General features: G+C 38.9%; 3 protein-coding genes across 6 annotated transcripts in view; 2 read left to right on the top strand and 1 right to left on the bottom strand.

Annotated features, from left to right (window-relative positions):
- The window catches only part of LOC110068372 (mediator of RNA polymerase II transcription subunit 8-like), a 6147-nt gene extending 1122 nt beyond the window's left edge, over window positions 1–5025 (bottom strand). The window contains exons 1-10 of one of the 2 annotated variants that reach the window (XM_020775749.2): window positions 4949–5025; window positions 4645–4754; window positions 4098–4132; window positions 3605–3714; window positions 3394–3436; window positions 2543–2640; window positions 1997–2087; window positions 1498–1566; window positions 926–976; window positions 1–842 (exon numbers count right to left, since the gene is read on the bottom strand). The exon at window positions 1–842 is cut by the window's left edge and continues 1122 nt beyond it. In XM_020775749.2, the coding sequence (XP_020631408.2) occupies window positions 712–842; window positions 926–976; window positions 1498–1566; window positions 1997–2087; window positions 2543–2640; window positions 3394–3436; window positions 3605–3714; window positions 4098–4132; window positions 4645–4754; window positions 4949–4954 (744 nt within the window). In that variant the 5' untranslated portion in view covers window positions 4955–5025 and the 3' untranslated portion in view covers window positions 1–711. The remainder of the gene's footprint in view (window positions 843–925; window positions 977–1497; window positions 1567–1996; window positions 2088–2542; window positions 2641–3393; window positions 3437–3604; window positions 3715–4097; window positions 4133–4644; window positions 4755–4948) is intronic. The other variant, XM_020775750.2, reaches the window with a different exon arrangement.
- LOC110068371 (ribitol-5-phosphate xylosyltransferase 1-like) lies at window positions 5017–6310 on the top strand. The gene has a single exon (XM_020775747.2). It carries the CDS (start codon window positions 5032–5034, stop codon window positions 6307–6309), a length of 1278 nt encoding a protein of 425 aa, XP_020631406.2. The 5' UTR covers window positions 5017–5031; the 3' UTR covers window position 6310.
- An 820-nt stretch (window positions 6311–7130) lies between these two features.
- Window positions 7131–25426, top strand: part of LOC110068431 (KICSTOR complex protein SZT2-like) — a 45883-nt gene continuing 27587 nt past the window's right edge. For 2 of the 3 annotated variants that reach the window (XM_089286386.1, XM_089286384.1), the window contains exons 1-30: window positions 7131–7336; window positions 8367–8492; window positions 9061–9219; window positions 9600–9677; window positions 10034–10126; window positions 10514–10648; window positions 11180–11315; window positions 11556–11691; window positions 12265–12346; window positions 12764–12797; window positions 13736–13825; window positions 13927–13981; window positions 14266–14364; window positions 14537–14595; window positions 15117–15190; window positions 15589–15611; window positions 16045–16140; window positions 16494–16532; window positions 16652–16781; window positions 16937–16959; window positions 17364–17438; window positions 17792–17842; window positions 18383–18535; window positions 19216–19336; window positions 19551–19954; window positions 20256–20334; window positions 20958–21209; window positions 22126–22372; window positions 22792–23319; window positions 24355–25268. In XM_089286386.1, the coding sequence (XP_089142512.1) occupies window positions 7307–7336; window positions 8367–8492; window positions 9061–9219; window positions 9600–9677; window positions 10034–10126; window positions 10514–10648; window positions 11180–11315; window positions 11556–11691; window positions 12265–12346; window positions 12764–12797; window positions 13736–13825; window positions 13927–13981; window positions 14266–14364; window positions 14537–14595; window positions 15117–15190; window positions 15589–15611; window positions 16045–16140; window positions 16494–16532; window positions 16652–16781; window positions 16937–16959; window positions 17364–17438; window positions 17792–17842; window positions 18383–18535; window positions 19216–19336; window positions 19551–19954; window positions 20256–20334; window positions 20958–21209; window positions 22126–22372; window positions 22792–23319; window positions 24355–25268 (4521 nt within the window). In that variant the 5' untranslated portion in view covers window positions 7131–7306. The remainder of the gene's footprint in view (window positions 7337–8366; window positions 8493–9060; window positions 9220–9599; window positions 9678–10033; window positions 10127–10513; window positions 10649–11179; window positions 11316–11555; window positions 11692–12264; window positions 12347–12763; window positions 12798–13735; window positions 13826–13926; window positions 13982–14265; window positions 14365–14536; window positions 14596–15116; window positions 15191–15588; window positions 15612–16044; window positions 16141–16493; window positions 16533–16651; window positions 16782–16936; window positions 16960–17363; window positions 17439–17791; window positions 17843–18382; window positions 18536–19215; window positions 19337–19550; window positions 19955–20255; window positions 20335–20957; window positions 21210–22125; window positions 22373–22791; window positions 23320–24354; window positions 25269–25426) is intronic. The other variant, XM_089286385.1, reaches the window with a different exon arrangement.

The following is a 25426-nucleotide window of genomic DNA, read 5'->3' as shown; positions in this document are numbered from 1 at the left end:
TTAAATAGAATTCTCGAGCTCATAATCTAATTGTTAAATATAAGACGCGAATTTCCGGACCAAACTTAATGCACGTCGGCTTGATAAAGGATGTCACTGTAGTAGCTTTAAGCTTTCCAAGAAACAATGAGCAGTTAGGACAGAGAGGTTTTATTATATGTGTTACTGTGCCTCAATTTAGTTAGAGTTTAAATCTTTAAATTACCGTTAAGTCTTTCGAAAGTGACTCCCGAAAATATGAAACGACCTATCGAAAGCAGACGAAATAGAATTTCCCGCTATTTGCAAACAACGCTATCCTATCACTACCCTATACAAATGGAGTTGGGTTGAAGAACAAGACCTCCTGCTATTTTACCTCTACGGCTCGAAACCCGGAAAAACGTAAACAACATGGCTAAAACTTTGCCGACTTCTCCTAGTCAACTCTTGGCAAAGTGTCGTTAACTTACGATAACTAAACTTGAACCAAGGTTTTTAGCATCAATTGGTTCGAGTTTTACAACCTTTCTGTGCCACCAGGCTCAAAAGGTAGTTTGTGTTTTAGGAAGACAACCAATATTTTTGCGAAAAGTCAGCCAACGTTTTCATTCGGCGTAAGTCACAGAGCACGCGTTAATGTATTCACTAATGGCCTTCAGTGCTGGTCTAATGTTGGTATTGGATTTAGCGATATATCGTCCAACATAATGACGTCATTTTTTAATGTCATCAAGGTCCTGCCCGACTGTTTGGTCTGTTAGCCGAGGCATATGGATGGACATTTGCTGCGGCTTTGGTATCGGCTTTAACGGAGCTAGTAGCTTTGTTTGAAGATTTGTCGCTGGGCCAGCCAGTTTGCGCTGAAACGGAGAACAAAAACAATGGCTATATTGGGTCTATTAGTGCATTATATTTTGTTATATTTTCGCACTTTATCACAAACCTTTGTCTGCTTTTGAACCTCGTCCTTTTGCGATTTTAGCAGGTTTAAGTCCTGCAAAGAATGAAAATAGAAATCAACGAACTACAAGAAACGCTTTTTCGGTTAGCTTCATTTCTTTCACCGTTTGCTACGCTCTGTACAACATTCTCCTTAGTTCCGAACTCTCCTCTAGGAGGATAGGGCCTCTGTGCAACATGCTACATGTACATTAAACCAATCAGAGCAAAGGTGTTGCCACTTCGACCAATCAGGTGCCAAAAAAACCGTCGTTCATGCACCGTCACGTGAGTTTCACGTGCTCTCTGCCGGTTACAAGTTTTCCCGCGCTTACCACTAGTAAAATCTTTTCCCGCGCATCCCTTGCTTGTCACACGAGATCACGCACATGCCAACGCCTGTTACACGTGATCACGCGCATGCCACCAATGTTACACATGATCACGCACAAGCCACTTGTTTCATGAATTCACTTCCAGTTGTGAGTGGTTCATTAAGTTACTTTAAGCAGCAATGCCACATAAGTAGTTGTGCAACAGTTATCACCGACAAACGGCTCAAAACACTATTCCTACCTTTTCCAAATGTGACAGCAGATACCAGAGTGTTGATGTCAGGATTAACAGTAGTTGAACTTCTTGATGCTGGAAAAAAGAAGAAGTGAAAATGTGTAGCTAATCAAGTCACAATAAAACCTGATCCAATCTTCCAACTATATGCCTCAATGTAGCTTTTTATCTAGTTTGTTGAGTCATATCACTTTATACAAGGGAAATGCTTTGTCTAAACTGAGTCTGCTGAGCTTGATCTCACATCCCATGGCTATGAAGCAAAGATTTATGGGTGACGAACGGGGTCCAAGAGAGAAAAGGAGAAGGCCCTCTCCTTTTCTAAACCAGACCCCGCTTGTCACCCGCCCGCTTTTTCAATCGTCCTCACTGACCAAGAGCCTGGAATAGGCTAACTACATTCAGCCAATAATCACATACTATTTGGTGGATTCAGACAATCTCCTATTTTGACCAAGCTTGTGTGACTCTCAAAACACTGTGTGACATAACACCAATGTAATACCTGCACTTTGCTCTCCTTCCCAGTCTTCCCTTGCACTGTCAATGACTGCAATCAGATTGTTGGCAAGTTCATTCAATGTTTCTTTCTGCCTCTGTATATAAACATTATATGACAACTTTAATTCTTTGTAATTCTTTTGTGGGAGGTGCAGTTGCCTCATGGTTAGTACATTTGACTCTGGAGGGAATGGTCCAGGTTTGAGTCCTGGCCGGGGACATTGTGTTGTGTTCTTGGGCAAGACACTTTACTCTCACAGTGCCTCTCTCTACCCAGGTGTATAAATAAGTACCGACAAATTTAATGCTGGGGGTAACCCTGCGATGGTTTAGCATCCCATCCAGGGAGGAGTAGAAATACTCCTAGTCACTTAATGCCACTGAAACTGGGATAAGCTCTGGCCTGATTCACCACTTAGCTCGGATGCAGACTTTACCTTTACCTTTTGAATTCTTTTGTTTCAAGCCAATAAGATAAAAATATGGAGATGATTGGTAATCATTGGGAATGTTCAGGAAGTGTGATTCAAGCTTTTTCTTGCCAGTTTACCTGAGCTTGATCTGGAGGAATGCTTGCTGCCAAGGTTTCCAGCTTCTGTTCAGATTCCTCAATCTCAGGGTCATACTTTGTTCGTAAGTAGTCTGGAACTAAAAAGAAAACATTAAAACAAATACAAAATATGTTTGAAAGTAGCTGCTGTTAAAGTAGGTCTGAAAATAGGAGTTAAACACAGTTCATCATGCATGCCATTTAATTTACATGTATGTCCAATCTTTCCCTAATAAATTCATCCATGTAGGGTGGAATCTGAGGTTTCTTTAACCTCTAAAGGAAACAAAAACTGGTTTGTAAAATTAGTTAGTTTGAGAAATCAGGGCTAAAATTACAATGTTCGACCGAGGGGAGGAAAACCACTTTTGGTTTGAATTATCAAGAGGTTAAAAAATCTGAGAGTTCAAGAAATTGGGATTCCCCTGTAATTACAATTTGTAGATTGATGTAAAGAAAAAAGGAAAGTAATTATTTTTTGCACTATAAACACAAATTTAGTAGTCCTTTTTATTTTCATTGATACTTATTTTATTTTTTTAATGACGGAAGTCAGGAACCTTCATGTATAGTGATGGTGAGTCATTTCTGAGTTTTTGTTTATGAAATTTATGATATTGTTCATCTTCTCTTGTTGCATTATTTAATAGCAATTACACACAAGGGAAGAGAAATAATTTAATTTCCTTCAGTTATGATATCAAAAGCAGAGCTTTCATTTCATTTAAACTGCTGTTACAGGTATCAGTATTGGTGGAACAAATTAACGTAATTGATGTTTTTTATTAAGTTACAAGCTCAGCTTAGAATGAAAAGTTAAATCACTTATTATTTGAAGAGATATTACGTACCAACTTCATGGTTAAATGCTTGTATTCGTCCATCAGTTGCTTTCTATCACAAAAAAGGAAAAGTTCTAAATATGATGCATGTGGATGGTACTTACATGTACATGTATCTAAACCCAGAAGTGATCATGAACAAAAGTCTCCTTACAATATCTATATAAGAGATAACAGATAGGCAAGGAGAATACCGAAAACCATTAATAAGGGGTCTTACCTGGATATCTGGGTCTGTCTCTTGCTGCACTAACAGAGGCAACAGAACCAAGTTTCTGAAGAAAGGAGTTTTTTCATTCTTGAGCAGTTTGGTCAATGTGTTCACCTGACCTGTTGAACAGTATAAATAACAACTAAATGGATTATAATATTATAATTATAGTTTTAGGAGATATAAATTATGTACGGCAGAACCCCACCTTAATTAAGGTCATCTTGTTAATACAGTCACCTTGTTATTACCCTGTTAATGTGGCCACCCAATTAATACAGCCAACAGCCACATTCTGAAATGACATCCCAAACTATATAATTTTTACAGTGGGATAAGTCTTGTCACTGTGATTTGCAAGAGATCTCTTTTTATGGAAGTTTACAATACTTGCACTGCCGTGTATCATGACCATATTGTTTGCCAACTAATCTATAGTACTAAAAATTAGACTACATTGTATTGTATAACAACAAAAAGCTATAGCTGTGTACACATTTACCTGATAAAAGAGCATAGTTATCCAAAACTGAAGGCCTTTAACAAGAAAAGAATAGTTAAGTTAAGTAAAACAAATAATAACTGCTTTAAACACAAAATTGTTATAAAATGTACATGTAAGTATCAATAATCATAACAGGTTATTTGGAATGCAGTGTTTCTTTATGCAACAACTGTAGCAAATAAATTTTCTGGATTAATTAAATGACCAAAAAATGGCCAAAAATCTCTTTCTCCCATTATCAGCACAAAAATGAAGCCACCTTCACTGCATGTGAGTTCCCCACCCCCACCCAAAACCTCCAACTTCATGTATTCACTTTCATCTTTGCCCCTATTCCCCTTGTGTCCATAATTTTGAGCCTCATCCTTTAGGCACCTCTGAAACCATCACTATTATTATTTGTTCATTTGGATGGCATATCAACATATGCATAAACATATATGGGAACTCCTCTTAGGCGTTAGGTCATTATAGCGAACACAGGAAAATTTTCTGCTTTTTTTTTTTCTTTTTTTTTTTTTTGCATGGTCAGTTTGTGACTTACCAACTCAGCTGTTCATGCTCAAGTTTGGCTAGGAAGGCCTGTATTGATTCCTTTAGCTCCTGAACCCGGCTAGCCACTGCCTCCAATGAAACCTCTAACAGTTTCTCGTCCTTTTTTCCAGTGAGAGAACCACATGTACACAAAATAAACACAAAAGTAAAATCTTAGGAGTCTAGCTTTAAGACAGCTCTTTGGGCAAATGTACATGGATTTCTTAAAATCGTTGACAAAACCAGGAAGAATAAATCAGTGATGAATTCCTTAATAAAAGAGAACGCATAAAGTTAACTTCTTCAGGTAATACCTGCATTGTTGAAGAACCCGAAGAAGTTTTCGTTTCTCAAGTATTGTCCGCCATATCTGCGCCCACGAGCAAAGCAAGACTATATGCACGCTGATATGATCTTATGCGCACGCAAGGGAATGTTTGGTAAACATGGCGGACGAGCTCGTCAAATGCCCAGGAGTCTAAAATGCAAGGTTATAGCCGTGTTTGTGGCTTGTATTTACACGGTTTTTACACTATTCTCACTTCACGTGCTTGTTACAAGTGACAGCAAGCCTAGAGATCCAAAAAAGCTTGCGATCACCTCGCCATCTTCCACAAACCTGGTTGATTTAGAATCGAAGGCTTCTCGTCAAAACTCGATATTGATCGAAGTTGAAATCTGGGGGAAAGCTGCAATCGGGCTATACCTATGGGAGCATATCCTCGAGGGACCTGTAGAAGAGAGGCTAGGGGGAGTGTGGAGCTATGGAGAGAAGCAAATTCGGAACATCAAGTTCAAATTTCGAACGGGTCCGGGAGTAGTCCCAGATAAAGTTCCAAAAGAAACTAGAAATCTTGTCCTCGTAATCAATGGACGAGAACCGACAAAGGTGGACTTTGCGAAAGCCTGGCTCGATTCTCTTGCAGATCTACCACATCTTCGTAATGTAGCGGTGGTGCTTTTAGGCAACGAACGTTGCGAAAACGGCTGGTTGTATTCATATATGCAGATGAATGGTGGCCTTGTTCAAGTCGCTTTCATCGTTTATGACATCCCTTATGCCGATTCTAAAACTTTCTTCCAGTGGCCTTTGGGAGTTGCCACCTATAGAAAGTTTCCTAATGTACCTCCTCTGTCTGTTGATGCCCAAAACCGTCGAAAATTCAGATGTAACTTTTTGGGAACTGTTTATCCTAATTCCTCACGTGTGGAACTGCAAACAGTTATTAAACAGTTTAAATTAGATGATGTCTGTTTTGTCAAGACAAGGGATAACTGGTCACCTGGAGAAAGTGCTGAATCAGCAAAAGATTTTCGCTACGCTCTTGCTAACAGTGATTTGACTTTGAATCCTGTGGGCATGAACACGGAATGTTATCGCATATATGAAGCATGCTCTTATGGATCAGTACCTGTGATTGAAGACATTGTTACACCTGGAGAGTGTAGACGAGGAGACAGAAAATCTCCCTTAAATTTGTTAAAAGCATTTAATGCACCATTTATCTATGTAAAAGATTGGAAAGAGCTTCCTAGGATTATAGAGAATGAGATACACTTAACCCATCAAGAAGTAGTTGAAAGACGGCTGAAATTATTGACTTGGTACAAAAAATTTAAGGAAGCTGTAATGGAAAAGTTTGTTAATGTCATACAAAATAAATTTTCTGCATAAAGTTTGAATCTCTATTTCAATTTGTGGCAACTTCCTGTGATAGGTTGGACTTTGAGCAGACAATAGCTTTCCATTAAAGATTGCTGTGTGAGAAAAGAAAACTTAACTGGCATTTTTTTGCATCTCACCAAACAATCTTGATGAAAAATAATTGCTACTCCTAGTCTAGAGTGCATTAATTTTTTATTTGCTTTTTCCTCCCAAGTAGAGCACTTCCTTTCCTACTCTCTCTTATATTTATACACCTGAGTGGAGAAAGGCACTGTAAGAGTCAGGTGTCTTCCCCTCATCAAAAAAGTGCCGTTCCTTTAAACACAATGCTATGAATGTACAAATTATCATAATTATAAATGTTGATCAAAAAATTTACCTTAAAAACTAATTTTGCAACAACTAGACCATGACAACCTTTTCCTTGACATAAACCATGACTGTTAAAAAGCGTTCAAAATTTGGGATCGGAACTTACCGATCAACAAATGGCAAAGTTTTCTTAGAGGTTTGTAACACTTCACACTTTGTTGGGTTTTCAATTTTGTTAAGAACCACAGTTCATTTTCTTTAATCTTACTGATTTTTAATTTTGAAAAAAGAAGATTGGTTAACTTTATTTCAAGTAGCCTGGTTCAAGTAGTTTATTATTCAAAATGATTTATAGAATAAATTTACCAATTTATGACCCCCTTTTGACTTACAATAATTTATTGTTTCTCATAAAAAAATAAAAATTAAAAAAATATGTTGTTTTCGCATTTTTCTTTCCTTCTTTCTCTACCCAGAACTCTTTGCGCTCGCGTTGACATGTAGTCTTGATCAGCGGTTTTCCGCCAAAAATTTCGTAAACATGGCGGAAGGAGACAAGTTTGGATGAAACTGGTTCAAACAAGAACCCTTTTGGGGTTTTTCTTTAATTTTGAGTTAAAACCGCTGCATAGACCGCTCGAAAGTTTAGTTATCCCAACAATGTGAAAATCGCAACGCTCATCTAGAAAATATAATGATTGTTGGAGACGACGCGACAGAAGAGGTAACATGTGATCTTCACTTAAATTGTTCGCGCACGAGACCTGTTTTTACTTCATGGTCTGTAGATGTCTGATATTAACTACTTAATATGATAGCGTGGGAGTCGTGCAGTTTAACGTTCCTTTTCTTGTCCAAAGCCTTCATTTAGCATTTAAACGGTTGGCATTTGTCGTGAATCGAACTTGTACACAACTAGGACCTCTACGGGCCATTTCATGTCGCATCGAACCCTCACCCCACCCCCATACAGTGGGAAGCCTTTTGGAATGGTAGATGGCTTACGCAAATATTTTTTAGAGGATGGCCATTGAAAAATTCGTATTTTTCAACAGCATGCAGTTTTTAAGTGACAGGTAAGTGTTGATGGGGAGGAGAGACCTCATTTTGGGAGGACTGACCTCATAAACTCGGATGTTGGGGGATGAGGGGTGAGGGGACTCAGAGTGAGGGAGCCCGAGGTGGGTAAGGGGTTAGGGGGTCAAGGGTGTTGAGGTGCGACAGGGTCAATTTAAATGTAATGTTGTAACTGATGGCTTGCTGAGAATTTAAAAAGTATTGGTAGGCTTCATAGTGACAGGAACGTCCCACAAACTACTCGTGACAAGTTGCACAAAAACATCTTAAACTATACCGTATGTGATGTACAGTAGTATAAATGCACATTCTTGATCTTTTACTAGCTTTGAAAATACAAGTTCCAAATTTCTCGACCAAGGTGACAATATTTGGTAGTATAGTACCAAATGCACAAAAATTTAGGACCCTGACCTAGCCTGTGAAGGTTCCCAGTGAGGGCCAAAAAAACAGTCTTTGGCAAGCGGGCAGGACAAGGGAGCCTGTGGATATTCTATTGATGCTGCTGTTCCATGATACCAGAATCTGGTACCAAATCCACTCGCTTCGCTCACGGAATTCTAATTTTTCAACCTCACTGAGCTGGGAGCCTGTTAGCAGGCTGGCTCTGACCTTGTATGCAAGTCACAGATTTGAGTGCATTATATTTACTTGCCAATAATATTTGACTTTGACAGGAAGATGCACTCCATGTGTTTCTTCTTATGGGAAAGGAGTACAGAATTTCCAGGAGTATCCGAGCTCAGTGGTTCTTTCAGCAGTTCAATTCCACTCTCCCTCGTCCCAAACCACATAAAGAGTTGGTGAGTTGCCTCTCAAGTTTGAGTAGTTTTTATAAATTTCAAAACACAAGATGCTTATACTTTCCTCAGGACTCCTTGGTGTGGAAATCATACATGTACATGTAAAATATTGGGCTTTACTGGAACATTAGAAGTTTATTGCTTCAGTACATTAGTATTGAATATATTGTTCTGTTTTCAATCATATAAAATTGAAGGAAAATTTGCAGTATACTAAATTATTATGATTGCATGAATTAAAGCAAATGGATACATGTACATAATATATGCAATTATTGATAAATTACAATTCAGATCTTCATTTGAAGAGGTGTGCAGGATAAGGCCTTAGTAGGTGACTGTTGATGTAGTTTCAAACTCTCCTTATATTTCACAAGGAAATACAAGGTAATTTAGAGGGAGAATCTAGCAATTAAATTGCTAGATTCTCCCTCTAAATTACCTTTTATTGGAAGTCAATTAGGTTTTTTTTTCTTAACACTCCTTCATTTTAGTTTAAGATTGCTTTCTGATAATTATGAAAATATTAATTTTGCATTTAAGCATTTATTTGTTTGCTGTTTTCTAGATTGATTCAAACGAAGAACTGGAAGTTTTGTCAGTCATTTCAAACAACCTTGACAATACTGGGCCATACAGACTTGTTCCTTCTACTCATATTACATTTATCGGCAGACAATACCGATTTGTATTTTGCCTTGACATCAGTCCATCACTTGCCACAGTGGTAAGAGTTAATGTTATTAATGTAGTAATGAGTTAATATATTAAATAAATTATGGCTTACTATTTTCAAAAAATCATTTATTTACTAGAAAAATAATAGTAATTAAGGGTAAATGTAGTGATTGATTATTTTTTGTAAACTCCAGTTGTTGTTTGATTTTATTCTCTTATCAGGATTCTTAACAATGAAAAACATTTATGCGCAAGAGATAAAAATTTAACTTTCTGTATGTCTTCTAAAATGTGAATTTAATGAGAAACTATTGACAAATTGTACAAAGTGGTCATTGTATGTGCATGTAATATTATACAATGTCAGTAGTAATTTGAATAAACAAGGAAATGAAATTGGTGGTTTCTGTTGTTTTTCCCTTGTTTTAGGATATTCAGTCAGGAACCGTGATTACTGATGAAGCCTTTGAGAAATTTAAGAACTGTCTTATCGGCCTTATTGCTCCTGTAAGTCACTGGAATACATTAATTGTAATTATTAACTATGGTATAGTCTGTCAACTCTTGAATTGTGGCACTACGCTGTTTACAGACAAACACTATCACAGAGAGAAGCTGTATCCCGGGCCAAAGCTACAAAGAAGAAATATGGACTGATACAGACTCCTGCTATTACAGAGTTGTGGACACTTCTACAAGAATTGGGTCATTTTCATTACACTCCACAATTGTGGACTCAGTGCACTATAATTAAAGACACTAGATGACATTCCTGAGTGTGTGCACACGTAACAAGAGTTGACTGAGAATATAGGGTGATGCTTACATTAAAGATTGCTGTAATTGTTTTTGTCTCTTAACAGTTCTCTGTACCTGGAAACAACATTGTGCTGTCTCCTGAGCTGTACATCACTGTGTTGGCCTATACCTCCATCTTAAATCCTAAAGCTCCTCAAGTAAGTTTACGTCTTCATCATAGTAAGAATTTTACTCTTCACCAGTCATAGACAGTGTTGTTACCATAGCAGAATACAATGCAGTTAATCAGAAAATCTGAAGGCACTTTAACTTACAGTGTACATGCAGGTTGTACATCTGAGATAATGTAAGACATACACAATACAGTTTGTGTGCTGTAGTCGTACATAGATAAGTACAGTACATGTACGTGTAGCTTTGTAAAAGGGAAAATAATTATGAGCAGAATCACTCTTTGCATTGAACACCCAAGGTCCAATTTCCATTCAGTTATGAGTTTTTTCTAATCAATAACAGTTATGGAAGTCTTGTCAACCTCTTTTTATTCAACATCTGTTAATTAATTCTGTTGTTTTTACCTCAAGGTTCTTATCCAGGGTTGCCTTGTGACAGAACAAAATGTGAACACTGTGCTGGAGTTAGTGCATAATCAGTTAATGGAGCTGGAGGACTTCCTGGCTAAAACCACCTCTACACTGTACTGTGGTACCAGTGATAAGGTAATTATTGATAATATTTAATCATATCAATTCCTATAGTTGATTAATAATTTACTGCTCTGGAAGCATAATTTACCATAAGATGCAAATTATGGCAGAACCAGCTTAATGCTTCAAATGCAGGGAAGAAGAGGAAGAGGAAGATTGATGTGAAGATGGGGCTTTTCATGTAAGGGGAAAGAGGGGAAGGGATCAGGGAAGGAAGGGGGATGAGGGAAGTGGAAAGGAGGGAGGGAGAAGTGAGAAGGGGGATGGGGAAGGAGGAAGGAGTAAGGGGGGGAAGGGGAAGAAGAAAAAGGAATGGTGGTAGGGGAGAGGTTTGAGACTACTGTGTCATACGCCCCTCCCCCTCAGGATTTCCTTTGGCACACAGTTCCATGTACATGCAAGGGAACAATCCCATTTGGGGTTTGGGAAGTAAGAATTGTTACTTCTTAAAATGTTATTTCAATGTTATCTATTTCATACTGTTACATTAATTCATGATCCAACTATTAGATTCTCAAAGATACATGTCTCTCGCAAATTAAGATCAACAGGACAGAAAGTGATCAGGGAGGAATAACCAGAGACTCAGTGACTCTTATGTCCCCAGAGGCTGGACCCATTTCAATTTTAAGGAACTGCCTCTTAGCATTGCAGCTTCTTCCAAGCAATGCTAGTGCTGGTATGCACATTTTGAAAATTTCTTTTGATTGTTATGTTTTATGTAATGAGTGTTCTTTCTGAATAGCCATTGATAATAACTGCATATTCCAAAGTCAAAATAAAAAAAATTAGGTGGAGCAGTGAGTAGAGCTGTATTTCATTGCTACAATCATGTACTTTGTCTCGTAGTGCATTGTTGTGTACAAATAACAATATGTATTAAGCATTACTCATCAAATTTTTTTGTACAAATTGTCAGGAGCTGTTGTGATAACTGATGGAGTGTTTGCTCTTCCTGATGCCTCGGCAGTAGATTCTCTTTTGGCACAGCTCAGAGCCAGCACAGTGTGCTGCTCTTTCATTAAAGTTGGCAGTGGTTTTCATGCCCACTGCAGGTAAACTCACTTTAATTTATTTGCCTTTTACTTCACACTGGAGTTCACTAATCTTGACTGATAACAAATCTCCCATGGGAGAGGACTCCCACATAAAAGGGATGAGGGTGCTTGTTGGAGATTTTGAAAAGAAGCCATAAAAGGTACCAAGATCCTGTTTTGTGGGTGTGGCTTGAAATTGTTTTCACCCCTAAGAGGTACCAATTCTAAAACAACACATTACATGTATCTCTTGCCATATTGTTTTGCTCACCATCCAAGGTACTGCAAAAGCTCCCACTGTGGCCTTTTTGAGGCTGAACACCCTAGAAGGTGCCAAACTGCTTTGTTAATCCGTAAAAGGTATGGCGAGGGAGTCCCTGCCAGGACAAATCCATCCTGGCTGCCTGGGTACTACAAGGTTCTATTGTCCTGTCTGCTGCATGTACTATAATGGTAGTAACTTTTACATCCGGTCATGATGCGGTCTTTTCCAATCACCCTATAAAAGTTTAATATTATTAAACTTTTGTCTATTGTCATGACTATTGTAACAATATTTAAAATCCTCTTGTTTGCTCTCAATCTTGCAAGTCTTGGATATGTTCCACACTGTGATATGATGCAGTTTATTGCCATGGCCAGCTCAGGAGCCTACCTTGCTAAGGCTCCCCCGGTAAGTACAGACTGACAGTTGTGAATATGTATAGCAGTTAAATAAAAATATGTACGTTCACAGTACACATTCTGATCAAATGAAGTGATTGAAGCCACCTTGGGGTACTATGATACATCTTCTTTTTTTAAGTTGCCAGAAAAACCAATAACATTGTCAGTATTAGTTTTAGCACTGCTGGGGTAGGTTCTAAAAATTATGTGAGGTGTCCATCAGATGTGTACCAAGACCAGTCATTTATTAATGTTCAAATAAATTTTCACACATAACTGTACTTGAATATGAATCTCCTAGAGTATAATAGAGTTCAAAGTCAACATTTAATTAATTAGTCCATGGAATCCACATAGATTTGTGTACGGCGTGTACATGTAGATCTCACTACTAGTAATAATATACAGTTAATTATGATTTTAGGTTTCAAAGGAAGGCAGAAGAGTAGATGGAGGAGGTATACACTGATAATTTGTGTTATACTACCATACATTCACCAGCAATTTGCGCTCAAAAATTAAATTGATGCAGAAAATTATTTTGAAGAGTATGTCAAGTTGATACATGTATGTTTACTTAAAAAAGAACTGTTAGTAAAAAACATTAAGAAAAACTGTTAAATGGTAACATACAGACAATACAAACTTTTATTATTTGTTATTGTAGACAAAATAGAGGCAACCATTATAGCTACGCGTAATTTGGACCTACTGAATAAAATGATTAATATATTCTACCTTTTACAACACTACCTAACTAATTGAAAATGAACTTAATTAATTTTGTAACATATTGTAACAATGTGCAGTACCAGAAAATATCCATACTCCCCCCTCAGAAGGGATTGGAATTTCCTGGGGGTGGGGGTTCTCTAGGATGTATCAAGTTTAATTGGAATTTCCATAGAGGTGGGGGGGGGGGGGGGGGGAGGTGTCTTGGAGAAAATTCCTTCCGTGGGGGAGGTATGGATATTTTCTGGAACTACACAATATGTACATATACCTTTCAGTTGGATATAAATAGAATAAAACTAATAAAAATGGATAAAACTACCTTAAAAAGTAGGAAAAGGATAAAACAGCCAACTCTCTTAAAACACAGTAACAGCACACTACATACAGTAAGTGTACAGTAGACACTTCTCTATTGTAGACATGGTTAGCTGGCTGGTCCAGGCAAAATGTTACCAGTATTAGCCTCTCTGTAATTCTTACAAGGTTAACAACTCTGTAAGGCAGAATGCTGGTCAGTGCTAGTCACAGGTGTCTGTCTATCTCGGAGACAGTACACTGTAAAAATGAACTTTTGTTCCACTTAAAAGCCTCCTGTTTTGCTTTCAAAAGATTTCAATGGCCTGATGTTCACTCCACATTCTCTGATTTTTTTGTTTCACAGATGATTATACCATGAACCTTTATCATAAGTCATTGCTGTGTTGGAACTTTCAGCGAGACTTTGATCTTAGCAAGATTGACTCTTGGATAGGTATGTAGAGCCTTTATGATAAAGCAGTCAATAACTCATAAACATGCAAATTTACTTTTTTTTAGTTTCCAATATCTATTTTTGTCGTATTTTTACCAAAGGGGATTGTCTAGAGTTGAGTGAGGAGGATTTGGCTTGGGCAATGAAAGGCAAAAGGTAACTTACAATAATATAGATTGTAGAAATGTCAATTACAGTGCTTGTACAGTGTATTGTGTTTTATATGTTAATGTGCATAATAATTTAAGCGTGGGAGACATGGTGACCTAGTGGTTAGCTCAGACACAGGATTCCAGATTGAGTGGTTTGGGTTCGAGCCTGGGCTGAGATCTTTGTGTTGCATTCTTGGGCAAGATGCATAAACTCTAACAGTTCCTCTCTCCACCCAGGTGTTTAAATGGGTACCAGGAATTTTATGTTTATGTTATTTTTAATTGCAGGTCAATATCCTACGCACTAAGCGAGTGGGAACAGAATGCAATGCAACCATCGATGCGCAAGAGACATTTAGAGACAAAACTACATACCAGCATAACAGGGTAAAGTTGCAAATAATTATTTCTGACACAAGAAAATATTTTGTAAATATAATTTATGTGGCTATTAGACAATTTGCCACAGGTCAATACAGCAATCAAGTATGCATAAGTTAATTAAATTAATTTAAACCGAGAAACAGCTAATTCTGTGATTCTTTGATTGACTTTGCAGTGTTCTCAGTGTGCGTCTCCGAGAGGGTTACTCAATCCAAGATGTCTCCATAGCAAAAGGTACAAGTTTACAGTGTAAAGACGTTTGGTTTAGACTCATAACTTTATCTTCCAATTCAATCATGCTGTAGTGCACCACTTGTTGAGAACTGGCCTCTCACTTACCTCCTCTAGTCTTGTCTGTTAGCTTAACATTAGCAACCAATGGCTCTCTCCCAGATTTCATTTTCCCTGAGTATTTTGTGTTTCTGTGCACTCTCTGTGTTTCCCCACATTTTCCTTTTCTTTCCTTCTCTTCTATTTCCAGGGGTGTATTTAGTCAGAGGGGGACAAGGGGGCTGCAGCCCCCCTTTTTTCTTGTGTTGAAAAAAAAAAAATTGACCAACTGTCTTTAGAGCACAATTTTTCATTCAGCTTGGGAAGGAGGGGGGATTGCTTATGTTCTGCCACAATTTCTTCATCCTCCCCTATCTAAATCTTCTGGATCTGCCCCTGGTGCTCCTCTTTTGTCTATGTGCATGTAACATGACATGTTTACTAATTCGTATGGTTTGCATAATTTGCATTTTTTTCCTCCAAAGGTGGAAAGCAGCTGCAAGTGAGGTTGACAATTCCTTGGAAACACAATGTGCAGATAGAGTACTTAGCTCTTTCTGTAAGTGAACGTGGAGTGTGTTTTAGTACAGTTGAGAAACAAATAAAAGTAATGTGTAATAGGTAGTCTTTGTAATACAGGAACTCGAGTTGGTGTCAGCCTATTTGATTGGACACTACCAGAAAATACTATTTCTTACAAAAAATCTCATAAAATACTAAATTAAATGTTTTGGATGGCCACCATGTTGCATGGCAGGAACAATAGATTCTTTTTCCTATGGGGAAAAATGTTTTTTTCTGATTCAAAACATTTTCACTGTTCCTGCCATGCAACATGGCTGCCGTGCAAAACTTCTATTGACACTGTGCAGTGTAGATACTAGATAACGTAAGTGACATAATTGCATTTAAACTGTAAGTGGCTAATTTTTTTGTATGCGTTGGTTTCTTTTGTAGGCCTGGCCACTTTCTGCTACCAAGTAAGTGTGGTACATGAAGTTACGCCTAACTTTACAGTCTGTAATTTTCACTTTACATTTGTTGCACTTTGCTATTTCATCATCCTCATAATTTGGGCGACATACAGTCTGAACATGTGAAGTGCTCATTTTGATTAGTTGGGAAAGACATCATGCTAGCTCTGAGTATTTAAATTGTAAGTATCAGGGGGATGTATCCTTCTAAGGTGTTGAGAGAATGCAAAATGTAACACAATATGAATGCTACATTTTAAGTGAACAATTATACATAAATAGTGTATTCCATGTTTTAGAGGATTACGTGTGTTGTCTGCAAAATCTACCAAACTTTAAAAAAGTCAAATGACAGCAACCATCAAATAATTTCTTTCTGTAGTGAATTAAGAAATCCTTTTATATGCTCATGACAAGTTATGTTGTCAACTTTTTGTAGTCGCATGACTCATGTAGAAGTGACAATAGAAGCACCTTATGAGTTTCTTCATGATGTGACTTATCCTACCAAACAACCCTTCACAAGTGGCTACAGGTAACTCTCTTTGGCTCTGTTTACCCAGTAGTTACAATGTATGTATTACAACTTACGGCCAGTTGTAGGAGGTCTGCTTGAAGTATAGCAAAGGGTGATTGAATGAGATTAGATTGGACAAGATACTTTACTATTGTCGTAATGCCCTTAGAGATGTAGTTACAAACTCGTATAAATGGGTGATAGAGTGGTTGGTTAAACTTGAATAGGTGCAGGGTGGAGGAAGGAGGGGAGAGTGTATGAGTGTATGAATCAGATTACTCAATAAATGTAGGGTTATCTGAATCATACCAAATATATCAGTTCAAGTTGAAAGGCAATCAAAGTTAAGCATTTTACATCTTCCTTTGCAGAACACTTGTTGTCAGACGATTTCGGCAAACCATCAGAAGGTACCTTGATAGACTAACTTCTATTTTGCAGCGGCATACTTTAATGGCTTCATAAGTTTTATGACCTGTTTGTTTGAGCAATTAATTTGGTTGATAAAGGTAATTATTATTGTTCTCAGTCTTCAGAGCACGGATGAAATGCTTGTTCATCTCCAGTCCTTCTCCTCCAATCCCAGTTACTACACCATACCGGAGAGTGCCAAAAATGGAGTGCCTTTGTTCTACCTTCCACCCAACTCTAACAATCCTGTGAGTATTGTTGAGAGATATGAATGTAATGCTGTTTCTTTAACCTGATTGGAGGCAGACATCAACTAAGGTTTTTGCCCATGCCACACTCTCTAAGTTATACAAATGTTATTTAGTCGTTTGAGAATGTAATCATAAACTTTCTTTCCTTGCAGGTGTTGTCTCTGCAACATGGAAGGTGAGGACAGTTTTCTCACTTTTAAATTCATGAAATAATACAAAACAAAACTATTTGTTTTCACTTACGTTAACTCGTGAGAAAATTGATTGAAAAAGTGTGTATTTCAGTACAATGGCAAGGGAGGGGGGACGAGGGGGGGTAAAAATTACCTTTAAGTTATCTCTGAAAATTTGTTAAGGTCTTAAGGCTTTATGGCCAGGCCAATGGGGTTACTGATGACCTCACAAATTACATTAAGTGGAGAGTTATGCTGGAAATAACTCAGTTGTAGAAATATGCAAGGAGGAAGACCAAGTTGATGTTAAGTTTTATTCTGTTGTAGTCCTGTCTGTTGTTGACTATGGACTCATAAGACTTATAGGTTATTACAGTTCAACATTGTCATCTTTTTGTGATTTTAGGAAGAGTTCAAAATCTCAAGAATCACAATTTGCCGTGTTTTGGAAGCCAGTTTTATCCCTTGATACATCAGGATGGTAAACTTGCATTGTGCATTTTGCAGTTTAGTAATTATCAGTCAGTCTAGATATTTAACAATCAGACTGCAAGCTAGAGGTTTTTGGCAATGTTTTTCATACAGTGCGATTGCTATCTCTCGAACCTTCGAGGTCTCGAACCTCCCCGGCGATAACTTGAACCAAAAGTCGTTTCACTTGGACTTATTTCAGTGATGTTTAACTGTCGATATCTCAAACTATCTACTTTTCGGACCAATTTTCGTTTCCCTTGGAGTTTTGAAAAATCGGCGTTCTACCATCTTTACAACGATTGTAAACTATATGAATTGTCTTGACTGTGAACATGCAATTATGATTTTATTGACTTTTAGGCAAAGATGGATGCATTGTCACAGAATTGGACTTGTCCTGGAACACGATGTGTAAGTCGCTTGTCTGAAGAGTTATAACGTATTACTAAAACCCGGATCACTGGATAATGCAATTCAAGAGTTCTCATTGGCTTAGCCTTCTCCTCACGTGAGCCATTACACCATGCTCCACAAATATGACAAGCGTATGTGCAATCTTGTGGGCGTTTTTATTTTATTATATTTTCGTTTTCTATATTTTGGGGGCGTTTTAATAAACACAATCATTTCACTCGTGCTTGTTGGATATGAGACGATTATAGTCAAGTTTCAACTCAGTGCTACGCGCCTCCTTGGCTATCTATCATCTCGCATCCAACGTGCGCTCGTGGAATAATTCTTAAATACATCATTTTGCTCTCTTGAATGACTGCAAGAACCCTAGCGTTAGGCTTGCGTTCTCGTTACGTTTTCGGAGCAAAATGATGTAATATGATCTTACGGAGTGTGTAGCCTATGTTTTGCTCTTCTAAGCTGCTCTCAAGTTTCACTGCAAATTAAGATAAGTGCTGTTTCATGGCTAAACCGTTTAATTGTTTGAATTTTTTGCAGTCCTTTGCCAAAGAATCTTCATCAACCACAGGAGAATGACCGTTCCAGTGCTATCCAGTGTCGAGTTGCACTCAGTTCACTTAACTCTCTGTTTAGAAACTGGAGCTCCTTTGTCTTGCTTGAGAACCACTCGTATATCAAGTTCATTACCAGGTAAAAATGACATCTGTGTTGTGGCCTGCAGTCACTATTGGTTAATCAATTTTAATTACAATAAAAACCTTAAGTCTGCTGCCTTATTTTACAGTAAACAAAATGACCAGTTGATTGTGCTTTGTTTGGTAAAGAAGCCTTTGAGAAGTGGCCATAGAGGACTTATACTTGACAAAGTCTCGTGTTTTTCTCTACACGCACTCTGTGTTCTTTATCACAAAGGAACCCGGTCATTTCGCCCAATAGCCAGTCCGCCCGATGTCAGTTCGCCCGGACGAAAATTCCTTCTCCCCCCCCCCCCTCCCCCCCCAAAAAGAAAAAGTTTAAAGAAAGATGTGTCAATTTTTCTTTCTTTGAACTAAACGAGCACAAAAGACAACATTGTACCCACGACAAAACAAAATTACACAAAACATGCCTATTTCTCGTTCTTTAACCTATTGCCCACGGAGGTAACAGTCCGGCGAACTGGATTCGGGCGTAACGACTGCAATTCATCACAAAGTCATAACTAAGCTTGATTAAGGCTGTTTAATTTAATTGTTATTACAATGTCATTTCTTTTAATGCAGTCGTGTTTAGAACTGAATATGCTTTGTGTTTAGTACAACAGGGCAGCAATACGCAATTAGTAAAACAAGTGTCTTGGTATGTAATGTTAAGTATTTCTGTGATTTAAGCAGAAAAAATCCCGAAGACGCTCCTTCGTCCTTCTGTATTGCACGAATAACAGCTAGAGGACCGTGTATTGTCATCAGAGTAGCTTTCCTTGGAGGAACAGACGGATACATTCGACATGAGGTCAGTAAAATACTTACAGTTTCTAATGCAATGTAATGAACACAGAGGATACAGATCTATGCTGAGTTAAAATTATTGTTTACTTTTGATTTGAGAACATCTACCTTGCAGGCCTAGTTTAATGAACTGACTTGATTAATGACACCACAGTAGTGTTGCCCAAGAGATTTAGAAGAGGACTGCCTATTTATTGTTGCTTGTTCCTTCACTTCAGATTGTATCAGACCTGAAGACCAAGCTGTCCAAGATCACAGCTCCACTGGGCGTGAATGTCAAACCTCAGGTAAAAGCCAAAAATCTGCAGCGCGTTGCACAGCTGTCAAAACAGAGGACAGTGATGGAAAAACCCTGTGCCATCATGTTCAACAAATCTCTAGAAAGAATCCTTGTTCGATATGAAAGAATCCCCGAAGACCTCTTTACTCCATTTCCAGAGCAGCCTCATTACTCCGTGTTCCATAGTCTCACGGGCGTGTACGCACACAGAACAAATGAGAACCACATGAAGGTTTTGTGTCAGTATCTTCATCACCATCGGTGGATTTGGACCATGCAAGATGAAGGAGCACCTTCCATAACTGATGATGGTGTTGCAAGAGTGCTTTCGACACTAACGAAGTAAGGGAAAGAAAAATCTTCAGAGTTAACTTAAGAAGTTCCTAGTGGGTTGGGAGGTTGATTCGTAAGAATAAGGCCATTGACAACTTCCTTTGTTGACATTACTTGAAGTCGATACATAAAACTAAGTCGCTTCAATTAGCGGCCATTTTAAAATTAGCTGGTGACGACACATGGTTTGGGAGCTCTGATATAATCATAATAGCTTTTTACAAAATATATTTGACTGATCACATAAGAGTTTCTAGTCTAGACAATAAACCAAATCTAATTTTCACTGTTTTCATCTTTGAATCTTTAGGCTAAGACTGCGGGAAGGTTACAACTTCGTGAACAACAGTGCAGGAATCATTACCATGGCAAAAGAACTTAAGATGAAGGTGAAAATAAGTCACGAAGCATTCTTATTATTTCAGCGTTCAGAGCTGGAGACTTAAAGGTAGTCATTCAAATGTGGCTAGAAGGTTTTGTAAATTCTGCTAGCCTCGTAGGCTCGATTTCTGCCGTTCTCTCGAGTCCGATCCCCAGCGTCCTACGGTGTTGGGGGATTGGGGGGGGGGGGGGGGGGAGGAGGGCATAGTGCGGGTTCCTTTCCCGAACAGCGGCTGGTAATCGAGCGCTATGGACCCGTTGGCTAGTAAACAACAGCTGTAGCATCAGTGGTGGACATAATTGCCATGTGCAGTGACAAAGGAAGAAGGAAACATAAAGTTGGACACGGTTAATCAGTTTTCCATTGCAGTTGTGCTGTTCTTATGAGCTCTTGTGAGGAATGCAACTTTTTATAAAATAAACTCTGACAGTGCAGAATTAAATTAGTACTAAGGATCTGACATACCACAAGCTTCAAGCCCTGAGAACACTTGGGAATGTAAACAATAAAAAAAATAATAACATTAAAATTTCGTCTCATAGTAAAATACATGACCCTGACCTCTTTGATTGACAACCACGTCCAGCACTGACCAAAATAGGTAAACTATTTCTCTTTTTTTCTCATTAGGACCACACCAGAGACAACGACCAATTGTACTCTTGTATCATTCAGTATGTACTTTTCCCACCGTATCGCGGTAACCATCCATATGACGTGGAGCGTTCAGAGGACTCTGTTGTTGAATGGGCGTACAAAGGAAAACACAACTTTAACATGGTCACTGAAGTGTGGGCTGAACCGCAGCTTGGCCGCCTCACTGATTTAAATTCCGAGCTCAAGTATCTGGAGGGACTACAGTACAATGAAGTCCCCAATGCGGTGAGCTTTTTATATGGGTTAGCTCACATAACATGTACAGATTTTTTCAAGAGTACAAAGAAAACCAATTTTTTGGCTTAACCTATTGTAACTAAGATTTGCTAGCTTGAAAGGTATTCTTCTTAGCCCTAAAATTCATCTTTTGTAGTTAATTGGGGCTTTACGAGGAGCCTGACACCGGGAAAATTGACTGGTTGTGAGGACGATTTTGCTTGCCTAGTTTGACTATTTAGAGGAAAGTTTTTCTCAAGAGAAAGTTCAGTTCAAAACGTTTTGCTTGCCTGTGAAAACCAGCTGCCTTCCTGCCGAAAACGTTAATGAAACCCGCATTACTTCTGTAATCTACATTCCTCAAACAGAAACTTCACTTGCCCAAGGGCAAGTGACAGAGAGAATCCTCCTGCCCGATTGCAAAATCCAATAACCCCAGTACTTTCCCAGGGCGGTACTTTCTTTGCACTCTGATGAACATACACACAGTACATGTAGCACAAATTTCCCTCTAACTCTCAAGAATAGCGTCCAAGTAGTGTTCAGAAATTCGTAGGTTAGCCCTCTTTGAGGTGCCCTCTTTTGGTTTAACTTCGCTCAAGTGAAAATCGCTCCAAACACAATATTACTAATAACACATGTTAAAGGAGCTCAGTCGCGGTATTGTTAGTCATTTTGGCCACGTACAAAATTACCTTTAAATTAATGAAAACCGGAAAATAGTAGTTTACTAAGATTGAAAAACACCAAAGAGATAGTAATAAACCATATAGGAACAAGGGTGGTTAAGGATGGAGAAGATTGACACGGATTACAAACGACGAACTTGGAAAATTTCAACACGGACAAACCTTGACATAGCTCCTTAAGTTGACTTGAGATCAATTTGATGTGAAGCCGATGACTTGTTTTACTTTTTAACCAGGTCTATCAAGTGGATGTCAAACATGTGTCAAAACTGTTAACTTATGATCATCTCTGGAGTATGAGCGATGACCAGACCGTCAACACCCCCCACAGAACTGTCAAGGTGCCTAAAGCAGACTCAGTACTGACCAACAGCAACTGGGTGGTGGAGCAGTTACCATTTCCATTTGATGTTATTGGGCTACTGCCAAAATCTCGACAGGTGGAGATGGTGTTTTCTTCTCTGATAGAGACCTCACCACAAGGTACATGAACTCCTTTGATTCAATAAGCTTTTCGGTGTTAAAGTTCGTCGTTTGTAATTCGCGTTAATCTTCTCCATCCTTAACCATCCTTGTTTCTTTATGGTTCCTAATTATCCCTTTTGTGTTTTTCTCTCGTAGTAAACTACCATTTTTAGGTTTCCTTCAATTTAAAGATAATTTTGTACATGGCAAAAATAACTGACAATACCGTGACTGAGTTCCTTTATAGTGCATTTGTGTGTCATGTTGTTTGTTGAGAGCGTCCCCCCCCCCCCCCCCCTACCATTACAGCTCAGGCTTGAATCCCGGACCTGGGAAAAGATGCTGGTCCTAAACATGTGAGTTGAATTTGTTGCTCATTTAGCATATCTCCCGATTTTACGTATATTTACTTGAGAATTCTTTCTTTTTTTTCACAGCTTCAGATGATAACAGTGACCTTCCCAATGAAAATCTTTTCAAACTCCTGCTGGAAAACATGGAGCGCTTAAATGATCGTGAGGTCGTGCTGACCGAGGAAGACTGGCAGCGATTCACTCAACATGTCCAGAGTCGGCCAAGAAATGGCGTGCCCTTACCGTTCCCCGAAGAACTCTGTCAAGCTAAGAAATCTGGCAATTCTACGCTGAATAATGGTAGCGAAAAAAGGTCAAGAAACGGGAACACCACTTCGATCAAATGGCGGTGTTTTATTCGCAGTGTAAGCGACTTCCGAGGCTATGATCGTCTCATTCTGACGTTCCTCCCAGCGAGCTTTAAGTACATTAGGCTCATGGGAAGGTACGTGCGCGGTAGGAGCTCTAGTACAGGGAGCAGTCCAAGGATCCCGCATAACGCCGGAGAAATGGAGCCTGAAGGAGCGTCAGATGAAAACAGTTCTCATGGTGGAAGTGAACAACAAAAGCAAAAGCTTGGTGTTTCTTTGTTGTCCCAAGGCTCTGTTGAAGGTGTGTTTTGGACGATGCATGAGTTAAGTCAAATAAGTAGAGTACATCTGTATCGTAGAAGTCACCCAAAGTTCTGGGCTTGAGCTTGTTTTGTTCAAAAGACCTCCTAGGTGGTCATAGTTTTGGAACGTAAAGATTGGTGTAAAATACAAAACAATATGAACAGAAGGGGGGTTTATAATCCCAAGAAGTTATAGTATTTTAAAGATTTAAGCAATAGAGGACTTTTTCCGTGTTTACATAGCCTCATCTAAACACGAGGGTGGTAATAATGTGGTTGGGAGACTTTGAGACAGTTATGCAAACCTGAGACGTAATCAAGGGTTTCCTATTGCTTTTATAAAATATTTTATCAAAAGCTGCGTTCACACATGCACTCTCATCTAGACACTCCTATCGACCAATGAGAACACACATATTATCTTTTATTATATGGAGAAGAGTGTTTTACTGGGAACTAAACCACTCGTAGATTCCATACGCCACTTCATCTGGGACCCGAGTGGCGTATTTTCCGTATGTCACCTTTGTGAGTGTCGTATCGTTCAATGAAGTCACGATTCCCGCCTTTTGCTTTTGTTGAATTGGTTTCTCCATATAATAAAAAGAACATTACGCGTTGGTTCGAAGATATGAATTTTATGTTCTCGTGGCAAGAACAGTATCTCACGAGTGAGCGAAGCTCACTCGTGAGATATTGTTCTTGCCACGAGAACATAAAATTCATATCTTCTCGCCACCGTGTAATATCCTCTATAAATTTTTTTATAAAATCCCTTACATTTATTTCTGAGAGAAGGGGGTATGAGGGAGGGGGTATCGGAGGGCGTAAATGCGCACGCGCCGGAGTAGACCAACGCCAAGGTTATTGTGATGTGCCATAAAGGGATGTGAAGTGTACGACTGGGTTACAGCTATATTTTAAACTACGGGCTGAAAGCATTGAATGTAAACATCGTGTTTAGTTATCTCTGTTTAGAAGGGTGTACTAAGGAATAATGACTTGGGGTAATCAATTTACGTTTTTCTTTGTAGAGAAAAGCGCCACCCCAACGCCCACACCAACGCCCACTGTGGAGAAAGACGAAAGCACTTTTGCTTTCTCTCAGAGACAGAGCGATTTGCCAGTGTTCGAAGGACAAGCAAAGCTTGTGGTGAATACCGAGGATGAAAAGCGAAGTGTCACATTCCAAGAGAATGCCACGCCCATCGACGAAGAGCCTGTGTTTCGTGACCGAGGCGTGGGCGAGGAAAGTGACTCTTTCAGTTTTGGTATACCCATTTATTGCTACGACTGTCCAATGTCAGCCTTAGTATCAATAACGGACTCCAAGTCTGATACAGAAGTGACAACGGAAGAGGCAAAGAAGCTTGAGGATATTTTTCAAGATTTTACTTTATTTGCAGCTCAGATCTTCATTGATCCATTCAGTCTGGACGAGGTGCCCAGGTCGTTAGAAGGCCGAGCCAAAGGAAAGTTTGGTACCTCCAAAGATCTGGCGCGTCACTTTTATGCCGTGCACGATTTGTTTTTCCGCAGTTTTGTGACGTCGACGTTTTCAAGTTTGCAGCGTGGGCAGTACGTGAGCATGCGAGATGTCCATTCAGCGGTCGAAGCCTGCGAGGAAAACTTCCTTGAAGTTGACATCACAGACTTTATCCGCACTCTCTGCGGGCACTATGTGAAGAACAACAAAGACAAAGAGGACTTAAAGGCAACAATCAATGAGGAGCTTCATTCAGTCCCAATTCGCTTGCCATCATTGTCTATTGAAGAGCGTGTTAAAGATCTGAAGAACATACTGTCTGGAGAGTGTGAATCGGTGACTGGTTTGCACAAGTCTATTAATGCCAAGTTCTTTGCAATTCTTGGAAGATACTTTGAAGCGGTTCCACCAAGCAGGGAATACTTTTTCTATCGTCCACAACAGTCGGATGGCCCTAGAAAGGTATTGTACTTCCTTTCAAGTGATTTTAACTCTTTTCAACCTTAAGAGCCAAACACTGAAAAATGTGAAGTGATCTGTCGATAAACCATAGTGTGTAACCACTTAAATGAAAGCTATTGAGCAGTCCTTTCATGTGGTACTGTTTATTATGCTGTGCA

This window comes from Orbicella faveolata, unplaced genomic scaffold, assembly GCF_042242905.1.
Source record: "Orbicella faveolata isolate gen_17 unplaced genomic scaffold, um_ofav_v1 contig_14, whole genome shotgun sequence".
Taxonomy (NCBI): domain Eukaryota; kingdom Metazoa; phylum Cnidaria; class Anthozoa; order Scleractinia; family Merulinidae; genus Orbicella; species Orbicella faveolata.
Note: the sequence above shows the minus strand (reverse complement) of the source record. Positions and strands in the feature narration are given on the sequence as shown.

Bases quoted from the DNA above. Each gene is read 5' to 3' on its own strand.
- LOC110068371 (XM_020775747.2), top strand. From the start codon at position 5,032: ATGCACGCTGATATGATCTTATGCGCACGCAAGGGAATGTTTGGTAAA.